The 22,187-nt window shown below is 31.6% G+C and overlaps 2 protein-coding genes across 3 annotated transcripts; both read left to right on the top strand.

The window, feature by feature from the left end:
- Positions 1-220: 220 nt before the first annotated feature.
- Positions 221-1,956, top strand: LOC149743257 (epithelial membrane protein 2-like). Its single transcript, XM_089875911.1, has 4 exons — positions 221-381; positions 609-704; positions 1,092-1,223; positions 1,579-1,956. Exons 1-4 carry the CDS (start codon positions 282-284, stop codon positions 1,746-1,748), a joined length of 498 nt encoding a protein of 165 aa, XP_089732037.1. The 5' UTR covers positions 221-281; the 3' UTR covers positions 1,749-1,956.
- A 469-nt stretch (positions 1,957-2,425) lies between these two features.
- On the top strand, positions 2,426-22,171 carry LOC149743256 (osmotic avoidance abnormal protein 3-like). 2 transcript variants are annotated; one of them, XM_089875874.1, is made up of 22 exons: positions 2,426-2,697; positions 3,777-3,875; positions 4,649-4,807; positions 5,943-6,089; positions 6,651-6,752; positions 7,615-7,804; positions 8,396-8,536; positions 10,333-10,501; positions 11,248-11,390; positions 12,164-12,267; positions 14,560-14,683; positions 15,450-15,496; positions 15,991-16,239; positions 16,894-16,950; positions 17,393-17,434; positions 17,837-17,961; positions 18,488-18,707; positions 19,150-19,260; positions 19,783-19,936; positions 20,334-20,413; positions 20,971-21,103; positions 21,526-22,171. In XM_089875874.1, the coding sequence occupies exons 2-22, from the start codon at positions 3,804-3,806 to the stop codon at positions 21,777-21,779; spliced, it is 2,823 nt and encodes a 940-aa protein (XP_089732000.1). In that variant the 5' UTR covers positions 2,426-2,697; positions 3,777-3,803; the 3' UTR covers positions 21,780-22,171. The 2 variants fall into 2 exon arrangements, with proteins under 2 accessions (XP_089732000.1, XP_089732001.1); XM_089875875.1 differs by lacking the exon at positions 15,991-16,239 and having other exon boundaries at positions 2,432-2,697.
- Positions 22,172-22,187: the final 16 nt, after the last annotated feature.

The raw sequence follows: 22,187 nt of genomic DNA, 5'->3' as shown, positions 1-22,187 counted from the left end.
CTATGGTCTATGGTAGTCGCGAGAACACGGTTTTATAATTTTTTAAACATTTTTTGTTTACTACTTAATTTTACGAGAAAATTTTATGAAAAGGTGTCCCATCTTCCCTCGCCCTACTATAGGTGGATATTAAAATTAAACCGATGTATTATTGACTGTCATTTTCACTTATTTTAGATAAACTAAGTCAATATTACCTCTATTAGGTTTGGTTTATGTATTTTAAATATGACCACTTTTTCATCACAGATTTAGAATAGGCGTTAACGTGTGACATCAAAATGGTCTGCACTAAAAAAATCCAAATAGCTTCGGCTGCGATTGCTCTGATTGGTTTCATATTTCTACTCGTCGCAATATGCACCAATTATTGGATCACAAGTAAAGAATTTAATATTTTTGAAAATTTTATTTTTGTTACTTTGTCCTAAGACACAGAAAAAGATCGGACGGCATTTTTTACACAGGAAAACATGTTGTGCGAAACATGACGTATTATAGCTTTTGTATTTTCTAATGAGGGCCATGCGATTAGTCCCCTACCTAGCAATACAAAACAGCGTTCCCAGGGTTAAAACCGGGATAGTAATTTTATGTTTTTTTTATAGGTGATGTTGAATCCAACTCCGGTCTTTGGCGAGCTTGCAGCGCTGGGAATTGTGAAAATTTGAAAATTGGATCCAGCAGAAAATATGAGAACTATGGTAAAGGTCTTTTTTTAGTAAAAAAGTAGAATGGTGGGACAAATATAGTAATTAGGGTGGGGAACGATAGGACACCATTTTTCCATTTTCTCGTCCTATTTGCTAGTAAACAAAGAACATTCAAAGAATTATAAAACCGTATCCTCACTCCCACAGACTGCCGTTAATTGTTTCGAATATGATCAGTTTTAGATATTATATGATAAATGTGTCCCGTCTTCCCCACCCTCCTATGAGTCTTTTTAGTTAGCGGTTACGGTATAACGAATTGATCGTGTCCTTTGACTGCTGATATTAATAACGACTCAAGCACCCAATTTCAACCCCAAACCCATAAAGGGTCATATTCGGTATATTGTTATCTATAAATTAAAATCTCTGTTTCAGAAATGGTCCGTGGATTCGGTGTTCTGGCCGTGTGTGTTTGTTTCCTTGGCATCGTTCTGTCTCTTCTCAGTTGTGTCATCCGTCGAGTTAAAATTGGACCTTCAGTAGTGGCAACACTCTACCTTATGGCTGGTATGTAATATTGGTTGGTCCTTAAACTTTTAAAAGAACAACAAATAACTGTTGTCGGCGATATACCGAAAACTGGGGGTAACGGTTGGGAATTTTCCCACTTATCGCCCCATTTATTAGTAAACAAATATTTAGAGAATTAAAAGGGCATTTATTGTTAAAAACACGACCAGAAATATTGGGACTTATATGCAATATTCCAATTTGCCTCACAGTCTATACAACAAAAACACTTAACCACACAGTAGAGTTACTTTGTATTATCGTTATGAATATAATAATGAGGAATGAAACAAATAAATAAAACAAAATTAAAACCACTTACGTCGTAACTATAAATCTGTTTTTATTTCAGCGTTTTTCGGTCTTACTAGTCTTGCTCTATTCACAAGCATTGTGAGCACAAAGAATTCGGATGTGAACAGAGCATGGGGATATTCCTTCATTCTGGGTTGGTTCGCTTTCCCACTTACTCTTTTCCCTGGAGTTGTAATGACATACGTCGAGTTGAAAATGACCAACTGAGACTTCAAGTTAACAACCTGCGGATTTTGTCCATAACTTTTCGCCTTTTATGTAATTGATTAATCTTTTTATTCACTTTTAATGCGACGGCATTTTGCCAGTTTTTTTATGTACATAGCGTGTAGTAGAGGCCTTCACTACGTATCATGTAACTCATTTTTTACGTGTTTTTACTGACTTTTAATAAATATATGCTAATATAAAGTGATTTGATTAGATTATCTAAAGTCAACAGCAGTTACGTGTCTGGTCTGCCAATTTCTAATTTTAGTAGGTCCGTCAGGAAAAAATCTAAAATTAACGTTGTACTGTTCGCCCGAATAAGAACTGTTCGAATAAGAGTATAAGTAGGACCGACTAGATATCCAAAGGGAACAACTGACCATATCTGTTTGGGTATCTTGCTTTAAAAAATACGGTAACTTTTTGGTCCACCGAAATTTTACCGGGGACGAAAAAATACAACACCCATCACTTGGTGCGTCATATTGGCATTTGTGACGTCATAAGCACATAGTTTTGTTGCTGGGAACCACAAGCTAATCTCGAGATTTAGCTTTTTACGTTTTTAGTTTTTCCCATTTTGTTTTAAACGTCTTGGAATTTGTTTTAAATTATAACTATATTTTTACAGTTGTCATTTTGAAGTTTAAGATTATACCCTTGTCTTTGTCTTATCGGCATATTGTTTATAAGCATTCTATTTCAACGCAGTTTTAAAACATATTTTTTAACTAGTTAACTATAAAAAGCATTAAACGTAAAGTTTCTTTTTTAATTACCTCAAATTGATCAGAAATTCATTCTTTTTTAACGTTCATTATCTAATACATGTGCACACGATTACACCTCCATAAACAATACCAAAACTTTCAAACAATTTGAATTTTCATCTCCAGGCATATTTTAATAAAAACAACCTGCATAGAAGAAAAGCTCATTGCTATTGGTAAGATCTTTTTCTTTAATTTAGTTAAATTAGATATTTCCTTTAGTTTGTATTGATTTGCTAGTGTAAATAATTATATAAATTGTGTTGTAACTTATAATGTTATCAATATTGCTCCAACCCAGTGGTCACTAATGGGTTGTCCAAACTATCAGCCATACATAAAAAAATGAAAAAATCCAAAAACATAATCACCGACGAAGTAACATACATGGTAACTCGTAAGCTGGAACGAGGTGAATGAAACAAAACACCTGTGTTATATCGACAGTCGTTTCCCAGCCACACGTGAGGATAAAGCAAGTTACATTCATTCAATTATAGCAGGTCTTAATTTTAAAATGTCTAGAGTGCTAAACATTGTCAAGAGCTCTTGAGTTATAATTTTATTAACTCTTCAAATTATTCTGAGTAGGTGAGTCACATTATTTGTGTTTGGTAAATCATGTTAAAATGAGTTCACATCAGAACTGTTGATGTACTTGCCCTGAAGCAGCAGTATTATAGGATTTTTATATAAATATCTTCAGCATTGACATTTGAGGGTTTTTGTTTTGAGACAGTTTTTAAATTTTCTTAATTATTTATTGCTGGTGTCTATGGAAAGTGTTTTAAAAGTTTAGGTTTAAAAAGTAATTGTAGCGAAAGCCTTAATATGTCGTTAAATATCGCACCATCCAAGGTACTTCTTGTTATTTTATATATGTATATATATATATGTAAATATATATATAACTTAAAATTTAATAATTTTTTTAACAAAAATAAACAAAGTTTTTTCATGCCAAACCAGTGTTCTGTATTCATTGGGCCTTAATTACGTTTGGTGCTTTGGGCTATAAATTAACACTGGAAAAAGGGCTTGAACATAGATAAGAGACATTGCTTAATGTTTCATTATGATCTAAATTAGCTTGGGCTAACAAGTCAGACTCGCATAGAATCTTTAATTAAACGTAGCACAACATAAGACTAGTGAAAGTCTATTTATAATGTGAAACATTAAAAAAATTATAATGTGAAACAATTAACAGTCAAAAACTTTTTTTCCAACATTTCTTTTTATTTCACTTTTGCAGAAATCTGAGCAATTCTTCAGCGGCAAGATGGCTGAGGCTGTGAAAGTGATCGTGAGATGCCGACCTTTGAACCAGAGGGAAATCAAACTAAACTGCAATGTAATGAAATCAATTATATATGCATATATATATATATATCGTTATAAAAATATCGAAAAAAAAATTCAGAACGCATTTTTAAACTTAAGTTACAGTAACTTTGTTAAATTTAATTGTCATTGTAGCATTCGTGTTCTGTATGTTTTGGGTGGTGCTGTTGATTGGTTGACTCTGTTGGGTGTAATTTCACAAAAATTTTTCATTTTAAGAATAAACCAGTTGAATGTCGCATTAGCCCTTAATCATTCTAATAGAGAAAAATATGCTATAATGGCGTAATCTGTATTAGTTTGAAATATTCTTGTATTTTATAAAAATTTTCTCGTGAGACTTTTTATGCAATACTCTGTTAGGAAAATGAAAATGCAAAGCACTAAAAACGTTTTTATGGTTTTTACAAGTTTTCATGTGAGATTTTTATGCAATATTCTGTAAGAAAAATGAAAATGAAAAGCATTGGGCTTACTATATCTCTAAAAACATTTTTGTGTTTTTTATAAATTTTTATGTGCGTTTTTTTATAAATAATCTGTAAGAAAAACGAAAACGTAGCATGGTGCTTACTATACATCAAAAAACATTTTTTTGCGTTTTTTACAAATTTTCATGTAAAATATTTTATGCAATATTTTTTTATGCAATATTAGGGCTTACTAGGCTTATATATATCAAAAAAAATTGGTGTTTTGTATTTTACAAGTTTTCATGTATTATTTATGCAATATTTTGTAAGAAAAATAAAAACATAAAGCATCTACTGAATTTTTCCTCAGGTTTGTCTTGAAATGGTTGAAGAACGAGGTTTCTGCTGCATTAGGAAACCTGGAAGTCAAGCTGATCAAGCTCCTAAACAATTCACGTTTGATGGGGCTTACTATACGTCATCCACCACTGAGCAAATATATAATGACATCGCGTACCCACTTGTAGAGGTAAGCTAAATGATGATGTTTTAATGCAAAATATGAAATGGCAGTATAAAAAATAAAGAATAGGGGTGTCTGAATATATTTTTTACAACAACTAAAAATGTCATTAAATGTTAAAACCCGGTTTAAGTTATTGTATCTCATATAGTTTTGTTGGTACATGAATCTATAGATACTTGTTTCATTCATTTACAAATAAAAAGTGTTATTTTTCAACTAAAATTGACATTAATTGTTAAAATGGCAAGTTTAATTAATTTATTCTATTTCCATTTTGCTTTTATCAAATTTCTAGTAAAGTGGAAATTGTATGTAAACAGTAACTGGCACCATACTACATTAACACTAGCCAGTTTTATAGCTTTTTCTATTTCCAACTTGTTTGTTATACTATATTAGTCGGTACAAAACCTCAAGGTACGTTACCTTATTGTGACATCATAAAAGCATTGAATGTCTATTGTTTAACAAATAATAAAACAAATCTTAATTAAGCACTGCTTGGTGTTTTGTTAAGTGGTGTTTGTATGTTTGCTAATAAGATTTCTCAAGCTACCTAACAACCATTGATAAATTATTCATTTACCCTTTCTTTCACATATGTTGAAACTGACACACTGTAAAACTGCGTAAAATCATAACGTTTTAAAATAAGAAACATCGTATTTTGTTTTCGCAAATTTTTTTATTTGTTCTAAATTATACTTTTATTATTTTTAAATTATTCTAATTTTTCCAAAACTTGTATTACTGGGGGAGACAATTCTTTTCTTTATTCGACACAAATGAAAAGTTGGTTGTGTAAACAGTATTGATTCACACCTTTCACTTTGTAAGTTCTACAACTCACTATGAAACTGAAAAGCATTTAGTGCACAATCCCTTTTGGAATGAATAAAATCATGTACAAAATCACACACAAAGTTACATATGTCGTAACTCGTAAGCTGTCACAAGGTGTATAAAACAAAACATTCGTGTCATAACGACTGTCGTTTTCTGGCCACACGAGAATAAAGCAAATTACATTTAACCATTTATTCACTGTATCCTTCTAGGAAGATTAATAAAACAGAAATCCTATAATATTATATTAATATGCTATCGAGTTCATCAAATACATAATTTGAATCCGCAGGGTGTAGTGGAAGGATATAACGGCACAGTATTCGCATACGGACAAACAGGTTGTGGAAAATCTTTCAGCATGCAGGGTGTTGATGATCCCGTCACACAACGAGGAATCATCCCACGAGCTTTCCAACATATCTTTGAAAGCATATCTGTAAGTTAAAGGAGATTTATTTGATTCAAACCTTTCTAGTGATGGTTTGTGTACAGTATGTGATGTGTACATCAATTTGATGTCAATTGATGTAGATTCTGTATGCATGTATATAAAGCAGGGCCCTGTTATTGTTATAAACTTCAAGGGTCGCTGAAAGTACACCAATATTACACTAAGTACTACATATATGTGTCCGCTGCCGTGGTAAAGTGTTAGCGCTTGCCTCTACCTCAGAGGTAGTGAGTTAAAGGCTCATCGCTGCTACCATTGTGAGCGTATGTGGCCTTGGGCCAGACACCTAACGCAATTGCTCCAACGCAGTGGTTACTAATAAGTTATCCAAATTATTGCCCATACATAAAAACAATAAAAAAATCCTCCCCAAATAGTCACTCGAAGTAACACACATGGTAACTTGTAAGCTGGCAAAAGGGGTATGAAAACTAACACCCATGTTGTTTTAATTTATCCCAGGTGACTGAAAATACCAAATACTGCATGCAAAGGAACAAACCAATATTATCAAAATTTAATTTAATTTCCAAATTTTCCATCTAGGTTGCTGAAAATACCAAGTATTTGGTTCATGCGTCGTATCTTGAAATTTACAACGAAGAAGTTCGAGATTTGCTTAGTAAACAAATCAAGGATAAATTGGAGGTGATTGAATTTTGGTTGCTCATGTTTATTAGATGCTAACATTCTTTAAAGGCAGTGCTTTTAACATTTTTGTAGCAGTCGAACTATAAAAGTCATAAAAATGTACTAAAGGTTGTATTTACACAATTTTATTTTTTAATTCACTAAAATGAGTAATACAAAACATGTTTACATAAACATATACAAAATATTTTTTTTTTAAATGTACAAAATATATTTTCACAAACTTGTACAAAATATTATTTCACAAACATGTGCAAAATATTTTTCCACAAACATGTACAAAATATTTTTTAAGTTGAACTAATGTAGTAGGTGAACCTATTCAAATAACAAGTTAACGTTACAACAACATAAGAGGAGTTTAGTAATGTTCAAGTGTAGTCATTATCTTTGAAAAATATAATATATATATATATAGGATTGTGTACAAAGTATGTAGCCACCATGTATTGTGTGGAATGTAACATAATTCAATGATAGGCTTTGTACATAGAAAGTATGTAGTTTGTAACATGCTACACATATATTCAAGTTTCAACTCCCTAAGTTTGGAATAAAGGGGAAAATATTTCAGACACTACTTGCAACATTAAAATCATTTTAATTGTTTAATATAAAGTACAAGATGGGACACTTTTAGCACTTAATAAAAAATTATTCAGAATATTTGGAAAAAATACTTTTCTGAATTTCATGATCGAATTTTAAACAATTAACAATCTATGGGAGTTGTGAGGATACGGTTTTAGAATTAAATGTTCTTTGTTTACTACCCATTGGGACGAGAAAATAGAATAAAAAAGGTGTCCTATCCTCCCCCACCCTATTATACTATATATTAACACATATATATCATTAGTTGAAAGAACACCCTGACAGAGGAGTGTATGTCAAAGATTTGCTCAAACAACCTGTTAGCAACGTGGCTGAGTGCGAACAAATAATGGCGTTCGGTTGGAAAAATCGCTCGGTTGGAGCGACGCTAATGAACGCTGATTCCTCGCGCTCACATTCAATATTTACCATTTACTTGGAGGCCTGTGATACAGGTTTGTTTTACAGTGTGTGTTAATGCAAATAAACGCTTCTTGGTTTATGTTGCATAATAAAGACCAGGGGTGTGCAACCCATAAGAAAAGTAGTGCGGCTGGCAAAGCCAGTCACATTTTTTTAATAAATTTATTAAACATGACAATAGTTTTATCTAGCAGTTTTCTTTAAAAATTTATATGTCTGTACTTCCTATAAAGGTTGCACACACCCGATGTAGATTAATCTTACTCTTATTGTGTTGCATTTAGCACAATAAATTTTTTTTTTAGTATAAGATAACATTTTAATTTTAACTTCAATACACTGCAGACTGCATTAAAGTTACAGTATAGTGTATAATGCTAATGCATATATAATTTTTGATTATTACTTAAAAGTGTGACTACTATCCAATCCAGTGAACATATCAAAGGACTTAACTTTTCTGTTTCTATTCTATGTGGGTCAGGTCCTTGATTTTTAGGCCATATTTGGCCCATTACCCTAGGTATTTCTGTCTGTATTAATAAATAATAAAATGAAAAAAGTTCATTATACGGCATACACCCAGGTCATTTGTGTTGTTCCAATAAACCTTATCTTCACAGGTATTGATGGTGGCGATCATATAAGGGCAGGGAAACTTAACCTGGTTGACTTGGCTGGCAGTGAAAGGCAATCAAAGACTGGATCAACTGGGGAAAGATTAAAAGAAGCCACAAAGATTAATCTTTCACTATCAGCACTCGGTTTGTATTTTCTTTGTTTTTTTGTAGTTTTAGTCGTATAAGACCCTTTTTATTAATATTTAGCAAAATCTAGGGTGACGTTGTTAAACTACAGTGTTTACACTCATGGTTGGTAAACAAAGGATCCTTATTGATTAATGTAACAAATAACTTGAATATTTTTGTTTATATGGACACCTATGACCTAAAAGCAGGGACGTTGTTTTAGGCATAACACTGGTTGCTATAGCACATATTGTCACTGTCACACCCTTGTTGCAAAAATTAGGGTCACATGTAACCCAGGTACCTTAGCAGTTAACATTACGTCCATGGTTTAGTTGCTTGGGAGTAAATGCCAACCTAGGTATTGTTTAGCTTATGGCACAGATCATCACTTGTAATTGACAACTGAGTGATTCTTGCAGATTAACTTGCAAATGGAAGAACATTTTTCTAAAATATTAAAAAAAGTTCAACAACCTATGTGTAGCCATCACTAGTTAGGTTCAGACCACTCATATACCATACCTGAAGTGGCAGGGTGGGTAGGCCAACCCAAAGTTAGTATAGACCAAGTTAGGAAACGGCGCTCGTGTCCGCCATTACGGAGCCCACAGAGCGTGAATCGCCTATACAAATGCATGGTCGGCGTGTGTTTATTTGGTTCTTGTAAGCGATACAAAGCTAGAAAATACGTATAGCGGTTGTTTTAACATTTAAAATATAATTTCTAATATAAATCTTGTTATATAATATTAAATCTAGGAATTAATGTAAAGTAAATTAATATTTTGACTGGTTTTCGGCGTACAGTGTGGTTTAACAGGGTACTTTACGTTGGCGATTAATACTAGCAGCAATCAGCTTAGTTTACATAATAGTATATGATCATACCTAGGAATCTACAGAACCATTATATACTACATTTATAATCCAACATGAGTGGACATGCAGCTTCAAACTGCTTAAGTACTAGCAGATAAGGTGTTCGCGTTTTCCGATTTCATAAAGACCCGTAACGCAGAAAAGGTAGCTTACTAATTCAAGCAGAGGACCAAAAATAGTAACTCAGTATTGTTTTCCTCAATGTCACTTCGATATTAGGCAAATTTTACAAAGATACCTTAAGTTTCGTTGCCGGGTATACGTGTTAAGTTTGTGAGCCAAAAAGTAAAATCACGGCAATTTACATGCAAAACTGCAGCTAGATACACCAGTTTATGGTAATGTTATGCGTTTTTGTTTGTATTTTTATATTTTAAACATGTCCTTTTATGTTTTTGGTTAGTAAACTTGAAATTTTCTGTTTTTTTTACTCTTTAATCGATTGAGTGTTCAATAAAAGTTGATTATTTTTGTGAGGTTTATTATTGTGATAAGATATAACATTAGTAGAAAGCCATTTTTATGCGCAGAAGTGCTTGGTTTTTAAAAAATCGCAATATTTAAACGAAAAACAGCACCCAGCAATGATAAAATGCTATGCCGTGGGCTCCGTAATGGTGGCGTCTATGACGTCATAGACGCGCGACAATGGATAACAAGACTCTTTGTTTTACAATCCGTTTCCTAACTTGGTCTATACTAACTTTGGGCCAACCCTAAAGTTGTCTGCAAAATACCATTAAATAAACAGTAGGTACTATATTACCAGTATTCTTGCCTCCCCTGCATTTCAATTATACTTGCAAAACAAATAGCAGGAATTTTTTTTAAAAAATAATAAAAAAAGTGAAACAACTCATATTTGTTCACTGCTACATTCGTTAAACTTTACTCATATAACAGCTTTTTATTTCAATTTCATTTTACAGGCAATGTAATATCTGCACTGGTTGATGGGAAATCAAAACACATCCCGTATCGTGATTCGAAACTTACTCGACTCTTGCAAGATTCACTTGGTGGGAACACAAAGACATTGATGGTCGCATGTTTGTCACCAGCTGATAATAATTATGATGAAACATTAAGCACGTTGAGGTGGAATAATGTTGTATATATAGTAGGGTAAAGGAAGATGGGACACCTTATCATTCTATTTTCTCGTCACATTTGGTAGTAAACAAAGAAAATTCAAATAATTATAAAACCGTATCCTCACGACTCCCATAGACCGTTGTTATTTTTTAAAACACGATCAGGATATTTGGATATTACGTGCTGAAGGTGTCCCATCTCCACCCCCCAAACTATATATACCTTTTTGCCTGTAAGTTAGTTATAATTATAGAAAGTAAGTTGTATTATATTTATAATACGTTTTAAAATAATGAAGTTAAAGTACATTTCATATTTTTGTCTGTTGTGGAGTTAATTTACGTTGCCTATTTTAGTCTGCTGTTCAATAAAACACCTATGTACCACTTGACAGTGAGCATGAGGTTTATGAATGCTTACAGTGTGTGTGGTACATAATAAAATTTAACTGTTTTACCCCACTGTGAGCATAATAATGTGTGTTTAATATATAGGAAGTCACTCAAGTTATTAGTTGGCAGGGTGCATTAGGTATGTGAATTCTTAATTTGTGTCCATGTCTATAAGAAAAAATATATATATATTTATAAAATATAAAAAAATGTTGATAGTTATTTTCAAATTTTATAGCAATGTAATTCACCTAAAAATGTACACCAATTATTAAATTTGATAAAATAAGAATATGTTTTTTTTATAAAATAGCCCATAAAAATATAAAAGTTCTAAATTCACCATTATCCCATTAGATATGCAAATCGTGCAAAGAACATCAAGAACAAACCTCATATTAATGAAGATCCTAAAGATGCTTTACTTCGGGAGTATCAGGAAGAAATTAAGAAGTTGCGAGGTTTACTCGTTGGTCAGCTCGGTCCTGATGGCATAAAAGGTTCGTTTTTATTTTATTTAGGAAACCATTTTTATGTCCATGTGTCTTATCTTGAATTTCTAAAACTATTTTTAGCTTATTTGTATTGATTGTTTCATAAAAAAAATTCATAAATTTTATCTTAAAAAAAGCATTTCCATAATGTTTTACAAGGAAGGCAACATATCTTGTTAGTTTACAATAAATAATCAAAGATATATATCTGACAAATACTTTAAAATCATTTTGTTTTCATTTTAATGTCAGTTCTAAGCATACACTTTTTCTCATACACCCAGATCATGACTGAAAACCGGTAAGAACTTAACCGAATTAAAAATTCCTTAAAAAATTCATAAATGATTTAGTTTCATCTAATTTCCAGCAATTTTTGGCGAGCAAGCTGATGCTTCTGAATTCAGTTCTGCTATTAACTCTGGTTTGTCTATTGTTTGATAAACAATTGGTTTTATCAAATTATAATCATGCGCTTTCGATTAGAATAGTCGCTACTGCCTGGTGTTGAGCAATTTCATGTTATATTTTTTTGGCAAAAGATGTTTTTTTGAGGGAATTTTCGATATCTTTTTGCAATGCTTTATGCAGGGTAATAATAGCTTTATTATTTGTGTGAGTAATTTAGGCTACATTTAATAAATGTAATTTTAATCTTGCATGTAAAAAACTTTTTTTCGTGTGTTTTCAGTTTTTTTATCCAATTAAATTCATTTTAAAATTTCTATGCTTCGAGGTTTTTTAGTAAAAATATAACTATGATTTCTATTTACTTTTAGCTTTACTCGAGGGGCAATCCCCTGTTCCGAAACCAAAACAGGAATCTGAAACATCTGAGAAAAAATCATCAACAAGCGACCAAGATTCGGATAAAATGAAGAAGGTAGGTTTTTGTTAACTTGATTTTTAATCAATTTTAAAAATTGTAGGAAAATAGTAATATCTGTGAAATATAAAACAATGTTACAGCTTAAACCATTGGTTCATAAACTTTTTTGTATGCTTTACCCTTTTAAAAAAGATGCTTATCAGATTTACCCCCAATATGTAATTTGGCACTCATTTATTAAAAGCAAAAACAGCTAATTACATGACTTATATTTAATGTCACGGATGTGCTAGCTTTTTGGCAACAAGCTATTTAATGTCTGGTAAAGTACTATAATTGGCACATTTTTTCTGTCCTGTCAACTGATGTGATTTTGATTGGTGGCTTATTTAACCCCTAAATATGAAAAATTTACCCCAAGGGGTAAATTTACCCCAGTTTAAGAAATGCAGGCTTAAACTATAAATGTAATGAATAAATGTAACTTGCTTTATCTTTGCGTGGCCGGGAAACCGCAGTCAATACAACATGGGTGTTCATACACCTCGTGCTAGCTTACGAGTTACCATGTATGTTACTTTGTGGGTGATTATTTTTTGGAATTTTGTTATTTTGTGTGCCTGATAATTTGGACAATTCATTAGTGACCACTGGGTTGGAGCAATTGCTGCCAAGACATATAATAATAATAGTAGTGACAAGCCTTGAACCCTGCTGGGTATAACTATGCTAGGTATTGTCTTATATTTGTGAAATCTTAAGTTTTAACGAAACAGTAGTAATTTTAACAGAAGTCAAAAGTTACTACTTTGTACAATGTTAACTTTTGTTAGTTTTTAGTTAATAAACATTATTAGAGCAGTACACATAATATTAGTAAATTTTTCGAGGAGTACCGACATTTTGATGTTGTATCCAAGTTGTCTTTAAATAATTGTAGAACAATTAGGTATTATACGGTCATAAGACCATACAGTTTATGTATTAACACAAAAACTCTAAGTTAGTACACTTCTTAGAATTCTATGCCAATAAAGCTGACGGTGCCATTAAGGTAAAATATATCTTTTATATTAAATTATACAGTTTGGTAAACTGAAATTTTGTGAGTGTTTTACATAGCACCAGATCCTGACTACACTTGTTAGGTTTTTCGTAATCTTAATCAAAACATTGCACAAGTGTTCTTAATATAACGAGCTTAAATGTTTGAATTTAGTATTTTGTAATATGACCTGACAAGATATGCAGTTGTTGTGTTTGTTTATCTGAGGTTTATAAAATATTAATACAGCAAGCCAGCCAACCTTCTAACTGCACTTACAACTCATGTTTTGCCCATAGTTATGCAAAGCAATAGACAGCAAGGGTGAAAAAAGCTCAAGGTTTAGCATAAAAAATAGGTTACTTCAATGGCTACGAATAAAGTTTTTTAAATGGCTAGGAGTTATATCTTATTAAGTTTGTGTATTATGGTTGACATTTGTATGTGTTGTCATTTATTTACAGTTGAGTGAAAAAAAGATTGCGACATTTTCATAATAATTGTTATAATTAAAAAACTATAACAGCACTAGAGAATATTGTCAGATTTATTAATATTCCCAGAAAAGACCACATGTATATATATTTTTTTAAATTAAGAATATTAGGTAATCTTTTTGTATTAGGTTTGTTTAGGGATATTATTGTTTGGATAAAATCAGGCAAAAGCAGAACATTATGTTTCAATTATCCTATGTACTGTTGATTAGTTTTAACTTGTAGTAATTATACATTTATTGTCAGTTATGGTTATTAATGATTCCATCATGGAAGTATATCAGGTGTGTGGTTCAAATTAATAAAGTAATGTTAACGTTTTTAGTGGCCACCAAGCTCACATTGCAATTACAGTATTACCAATATAATTAAAGAGGGTATGAATTGTGTGTAATCATGTCTACAATATGTGTTAAAACTTAGCAGTGAGCAAGTGTATTTCTATGTATATATATATATATACATTTATATATATATATATAGTATTTGATAGAGTGAATGAATGCTACTTTTGTTACTGTCATACCTAAAAATTCAACAAACATATATATATCGTGGGGTGGGGGAAGATGGGACACCTTTAGCACAAAATATATGAATATCCTGGTCGTGTTTTAAACAATTAACAACGGTCTATGAAAGTCGCGAGGACAAGGTTTTATAATTCCTTGAATGTTCTTTGTTTTCTACCAAAATGTACGAGAAAATATAATAAAAAAGTGTCCCATCTTCCCCCATCCTACTATATTTCAAGTATTTTTGTTATATTTCAAATTATATTTTAAATAAAATTATGTCACTCAGGAATATGAAGAGAAATTGCGTGAAATGAAACAGCAATATGAGGCTGAACAAATGAGCAATGCAAAACTACAAGAAGATATGAACAAACTAAAAAGCCAATATGAACAACACATTTCACAAGCTGGTAAAATTACATATGTTTTTAATTACAATTATTTTTTTAGATTTTATTTTACAAGCTGATAAAATTACTTATATACATTGTTTTATTACGGCTATTTTTAATTTTTTTTTACAATGGTATTAAAATTACCTGCATTGTTTTTATTTCAGTTTTTTTTTTTTTTTTTAAAGTTAGTATTAACTTTGTATTGAATCAAAATTTTGATTTATGATTCTTTTTGATTAATTAAATAAGTCTTATAAATTTGAACATTTTATTAGATTGCATTTATTACCAGTTTTGGTTTGTAGTTTTTTTCCAGACTTAACAAATGCAATGTTTAAATGGTAAAAATATTTAAATGGTAAATAAATTCGACACTAAATACTTATCTTCTACAGAGTTTTTTTTTTTTTTTTTTTTTAGAGTTTTATAATAATAATATTTTTATTTGTCTCTTCGATTTCTACGGTAGCGAAGATTTATAAATATTTTAAACGAAAGGACAGGATATAGCGACAAAACAACAGTTGTTAAACACGCTTACACTTTAAAATATATTTATATTTAATCGAAAAAAAAAAGCGTGGTCCCTACACCTAGCAGACAAATGAGCCATTTATGTTTAATAATTTTCAAGTTAAAAAAAACAAAAATGTAATAAAAATAAAAAGTTATACTATAGAAAGATAATCGGCTATGTTATAACCGTATTGAGTCTTAGTCAGTGGGCACCCATGTATACAATTTTAGAAATATGTTGATTTATAAAAACACTTTTTTTCAGGCTTGGCAGTGCAGAAGACATTATCCATAGATCGAATATCTCAAGAAGTAAGTTACTTGTGTATAATATTAAAATTTTATAAATACTGATACTATTTTTTTACAATTTAAAAATAGCATTTACGCAACACTTTTGTTTTCAAAACATTCTGTCTTCAGTTGGGTTATTTGTATTTAAAAAAAAATTATTCATTTAAATTTTTGCACTTTTGTTTGATTTGTTTTATTGTTTTGAATTTAATATTGTCTAGTTGTTTAATATTTAATATTTATCATATTTTCCTTTAATTTACTTGATTTTAGAACAAAATAAAAAATATTAGAAATGTCCTTCTTTAATGTGAAGCTTATTCGCCCAAAGGTTTTGATCTGGTTCAGATAGTGTAACATTTTCTGCTCTTTTTGTGACATTTTCTGTTTTTTTTTGAGCATCTGTTCCACTTTCTGCAAACAATTTTTTTCAAGTTATACTTTGTAAGAAAAAGTCCTGATGATAGCTGCAACAAAAAAATGTTCTTTTTGAAAATTCCGGCAAATTTTAGCTTGCTCATGTTTCACCCTACCCCCCTGAAACCCCGACAAGCAGCAATTCACCCATATCAACCACTTATTCCGACCAACCCTCAAAACACGAGATGGACCAAGAAGACACGGACCTTCTTGTGTATCGACAGTCAGCCAACTTTATGCTCAAACTCTCGGAGCTTATTTACAACCATGCGCTTGAGGTTTCAGTCCGAAGATCAATCCATAATTTGCCAGCTGTGGCCACAGCAGCTGCAGAAATAGCTGTAGGGAGTTTTGTATAAGATGTTGGTGGGAATGTGGATTGCTGTAAAAATTGGTGTTGGAAGTTTAATTTAAATTCGAAGAAATCCTTGTCGTATTTACTGCATGTATTTTATATATTGGTACATGTGTTTGTTGTTTAATTGGTGATACGAAGTTTACAAAATACAAAACCAAATTTGTGAGGCATTAAATAAAAATGTAGAATTGCTTGTTCATTTTACGTTGTACTTTATATATTGGTACATGTGTTTATTGTTTAAGTATTTGGTAATACAACTCAAATTTGTTGGGTGTTAAATTAAAATGAAGATTTGCTTGTCATATTACTGCACGTAACATGTGGTATATAAACTTGTTGTTGGAGTAATTTAAAGTAATTTTAGATTTGTTCTACTAAAAATCTTACTTTTGTATTGTTTCAACATAAATTCTTTTATCAATTGACTTGGTGAAACCTTTGCATTTGGCCAATTAGCCACAAAAGTTTTTAGACAGAAACCTTATTTTCCTTTATTACTTTTGTTTTATCTATGAATCTATTTATACAAACAATGGATTTCGTAAATTGCAAAATGTTATGTAAATCCCACGCATGTATTTGTCAAGTCGTAAATTATTATGAACTAAATTTAACTCAAACATTTTGATTCCAGAATGCTTCGTCCACAACTTCAACTTCAGATCCTGGATTCTATGAAGCTCCTGCAGAAGTAAACTTGTTATTATAAAGATTATGTTTTAAAATAAATGAATAAGTGTAACTTATTTAACCTCGCGTGGCGGGGTAACGACAGTTGTTATTACATAGTTGTTCTGTTTCACACCTTGTGCCGCTTACGGGTTACCATGTATGTAACCTGTGTGTGATTATTAATTAAGTATGGTTGGTAATTAATACAACTCATGAGTGGCTTTTGAGTTGGAGCAATTGCGGTTAGGTGTCTTTCACAAGTACACATACGTTCCCAATAGCAGCAGAATCAAGCCTTGAACCTGTAGTGCTATATACAAGCATGCTAACCAATTTATCAAATGTACATTTTGTTGAGTCAATTCATATCTATCGCATTTAATGATCATTTGAGGTGTAGTTAAAATTATCACACTTAAAGATAATGTTTTTGAAAATAAATGTTATATTATTTATTTTAGAGTGCTGGAGCTCATATTGGTGCAACTGAAGAACATGAACAGGTTTGGCTAGCATAATAGTTTTAGCATCACATTCATGTATGATATTTTTATACATTTGGTTATTTAGAGGTTTCTTTAAATTGTTGAAACAGTTTTGTATTTTTTCCAGTATATTATATATCTTTTTTTTTATTTTTTAATCATTTCCCTAAACCATAGTTAGCGAATTTGCTTTAATCACATGTACAACAAATAGAATATGCAACATATATAGTAGGATGGGGGAGACGGGCACCTCTAGCTCATAATATCCAAATGTCCTGATTGTGTTTTAAATATTTAACTACGATCTATGGGAATCGTGAAGATACAGTTTATAGTTCTTTGTTTACTACCAAATGGGCAGGAAAATAAAATGAAAAGTTCCCCCACCCTACTATATACATGTTCCTTTTACAACAGGTTGCCCAGTATATAGGAAGGGTAAGCTCATCTGAAGTTTCCAATCTTCATAAAGTAATTCAAGATGAAGACGGAGATGGCAACCAGGATGACATCATGAAGCAACATGAAGAAGCATTGAAAAGGTTGGATTTTTTTTAATCAGTGTTTTTAATTGTTCTATTTTACGTGAGTGAGGTCCTGCAGCGTGACCATCATGGGACTTGCAATGTGGGCCAGATTTGGTCCATTACCTTAACACCCTGGTTGTGACAACCAATTAGTGGCCACTAGGTTTGAGCAATAAGTGTCTTTCTGAAGCATACATGTCCGATTGTTATAATTACTAAAAGTAAAGGAAAATATTTAAATAAAAATTCAACTAAATAAAAGAGTTATCGGTAACTTTACTTATGAAATCTCTGCTTATATCCACTTGTTTTACTTAGAGTAGGAAAAAATGGGACACCTTTAGCACAGAATATCCAAATATCCTAAACTAGTTTTATAGATGTTTAAATTTTCTTTGATTAATAATAAATTGGACGAGAAAATAGAATAATAAGGTGTCCCATATTCCCTCACCCTACTATATAATGAATGTGTATAACTTCTAGTTGGCCAACTCATGTTAATTTCTCCAAAAATATTTTTTACAACTTTTCTTCTTAGGCTTCAGATGTTGCAACAGAATATGGTTGGTGGGGAGAAGTCACATGATGAGGCGCTCATGAAAGCGAGGCAGTCTCGGAAGAAACATGTCGACGAACGGAGGAAGAAACTTGCGGAAGCTGCCGAGAAAGACGATGATGAAGTGATCCTGGATGTTTACGACAGCATACAAGATGATGTGAAGTTACGGAACCGAGTTATCAATAAACACAAGGAACAGGTGGGTGAAAGGGGGTTTGGGTTGGATTTGCGGGCTTTGTGTAGTTTATGTGATTTTAGAATAATATTTAAAACTCTATAAAATGGATAAATGCTCATTCACTCTCACGTGGTAGGGAAACGAAATAGTTTTTGATGTAGCTTAAGCTTATAACATAGTTTATAGAAAAACGACAGTTGTTAAACACGGGTGTTTTGTTTCTTGGACAACCCATTAGTGACCACTGGGTTGAAGCAATTGGCGTTAAGTGTCTTGCCCAAGGACACATATGCCCACAATGGTAGCAGCGAAGAACCTTGAACCCTTTGCGGCTGGGTTAGAGGCAGGCGCGCCAACAAACTGTGCTGTAGCGCCAGAAAAGTTGTTCAAAATTACAACACACCAGACAGCCACAGTTTATATATGTGTAGTGCAACATTAACATTCATGTTGTAATTATCAGATCCATGGATTGAAAATGGAAATCGAAGATTTAAATTATGAGTTTGAACGAGATCGAAGTGAATATTTATCAACGATTAGGAGACAAGAAAGAGAATTGGCTCTTCTGAATGTAAGTGAATGAATGAATGTAACTTGCATTATCTTATATGGCCGCAAAAATTGACAGTCAATATAACACAGGTGTTCATACACGTCATGCCAGCTTATAGGTTACCATATTAGGTACTTTAGGGTGATTATTTTTTTTTTGCACCTTCTCTATTATATGTGATGAACCATTACTGTTAAAGTATAACTGGTTTTAAAACCCAGATATTTTGCCTTGAATTTAGTTGTAATTTATTTTTTTGTTTACATTTTTTGCTAAACCTATTTCTAATACAAAATTCAGTTATTAAAGGGCTTACAATTTATTTAGCAGCAAAACCAATAAATAAACTAGTAATCTAATTTTTTTTATTTTTAGTTTTTTTTTTGTTTTCACTGAATAATACTAAACTGATTAATTCCCAATTTTGGAATCTCAGAAAAACATATTTTAGCGCAATTATATTGTATCCAATATATAAAAGCTACTAACGAGATGAAAATATGGCAGTGAAGTTTACTGTAAAATATATATTGTAAACAGGATATTTTGACAAAAGTACATCCAACTATAAGAAGGGATTGCAACTACAGTAACTTAGACCGAATCAAATCTTCTGCAAAGTTCGATGAAAATAATGAAAAGTGGATCCTACCCGAACTATTGGTCACAAAAACAACTCTTCCGAGCACAACAGGTTTATTTTTTAACCAACTAATTAGTTTCAATGTTACAATGCTTTTTATGTATCATAACGTAACAACTTCTATTAAGATTATTTACTTTTGCAATATAGTATGGGGGGGAAGATGGGACCACTTTTCATTTTTTTCTTGTCCCATTTGGTACTAAACTAAGAACATTCAAAGAATTATAAAACTGCATCCCCACGGTTCCCATAGACTGTTGTTCATTGTTTAAAACAGGATCAGGATGTTTGGATATTATGTGTTCAAGGTGTCCCATCTTCCCCCACCCTTCTCTATTTTATTGAAAAATATTTGAATAAATGTCAGTCATTCATTCATTTAGTCAATTGATTTGTTTCCACAGTTATCATTTCTAATTAAGTTGGAAACATTTTGTTTATTAAGGTTCAACCGGAAGAATGGACCGCACAAACTCGTTGAATCATTCACCATCGTCAAGTAGCTCGGTGGAAAGCTACAACCAGGTAAGAATAAATTTTATGATTTTTTAATAAATGATGCAATGGAAAAGAAGCCATACAATTTTGGCTTCTGTAACAGTTAATTTTTACCAAAAGTGAGTTTTAAGTTACAATATGTGTATTCAAGTTCATATTTAAAATAGTTTATATAGATGGGTGAGGGAAGATGGGGCACATTTAGCACATAATATCCAAATGTCCTGATCGTGTTTAAAACAATTGACAACAGTCTCTGAGAGTCGTGAGAAAACGGTTTTATAATTCTCTGATTGTTCATTGTTTTCTACCAAATGGGACAAGAAAATAGAATGAAAATATGTCCCATTTCCCCCCACACCACTATAATTAGAATAGATTATTATTTAGAACATTTCATATGTTTCTTTGTGAGGAACACAAGGAAATAAAGTAAGAGATTTGCAACTGTATTTACAAAATAGACCAGGCCTTTTCGACTATGATCAATTTGGCTATTAATATTTGCATTACAATTGAATATTTAAATACCTATCATTATGTGTAAAATGAATTATATGTAAAGTGCATCATTTATGACACAGAGGTCTGAAGAAGACAGATACTTAGCCAAGTTAAATCGTAACAACCATGATAATGTTGCCAACAATTACTTCTTGCCAAAACGACAAGTGAAACAAATAATCGCATCTTCACATTCAGATGGATCAATAAGATGTGAGTAGAATATTGATCGTATTATTACTTTTTAGGTTGAACCCTGGTTGTTACATATTGTAAAAGAAAACTTTTTTGTATTTTCTTAGGTGAAATTTTTTGTTGTTTTTTTTATTTTGGGTGAAAAACTTTTTTCGAAATATTTTGGGTGAAAACAAATACTCAGAATTATCGGAAAACACGAACTGTGCCACTGGTACAATTTGGTAAACCATTGATTTTGCACAAAGAAATAGTATTTTTCTGCTATAAAACACAGAAGTTCTTTATTTATAAGTCACATAAGATACATATTTCACTGATCAAAGCCAAAGACACTTTTACAAATTTGCATTTAGTGAATCTAAGCTTATAAAACTGTTTTAACTCTTATAAAACCTGTTTTATCACAAAAGAAAGTTATCAGCATATTTTTTTGTCAGCGAAATATTATGGTAGCAGCAGCCCAGTAATGGGAACAACTAATGGTCACGTACAAAACGGGGAACGAATTTCTCCATCACAAAACTTTCATCAAGTATCAGGAAATATGAATGGAAACATATTGCCTCCACCAGCTCATACTTTTGGTGGATTTGATGATGCTTTAAATAGACGACCTCATAAACTTGACTCAATAGCTCCAGTTCAAACTAAGTCTCGTAAGAAAAAGAAAAAATATCTCGACCCACTATAAGCGGATGATGCAATCTTGCCCAGGTGATTTTGACTGTCACTCAAGTTAAGGAAAGCAGCCAATTTAGTTGTAGCTTTTACAGTGTTAAGTCTTGGGTTATTGGTATTATTTTTTAAGTTTATAAAGGAAAAATTGTTTTAAATTTATTTCGAATTTACTATAGTATAATGCACTAGTCAGTTCCAATTATTTCACAATTATACTTCTGTTTCTTTTAACTTTTACTGTGCCTGTCTTAGAGTTCTTTTTCCAAAGTATTTATATTTTAATGGGTTAAGCAAGTGTTGTAATACCCTGTTGTAATAAAATGGTTTTCTATTCTGCACAAAGTTGAACACAATGATGCAATAAATGTACATATAGAGCATTTAAATAAATATATTTACAACAAATTCATGGACACTTGTT

This window comes from Ciona robusta, chromosome 1, assembly GCF_009617815.1.
Source record: "Ciona robusta chromosome 1, ASM961781v2".
In the NCBI taxonomy this organism is placed as follows: domain Eukaryota; kingdom Metazoa; phylum Chordata; class Ascidiacea; order Phlebobranchia; family Cionidae; genus Ciona; species Ciona robusta.
This window is presented reverse-complemented; position numbering and strand designations above follow the sequence as displayed.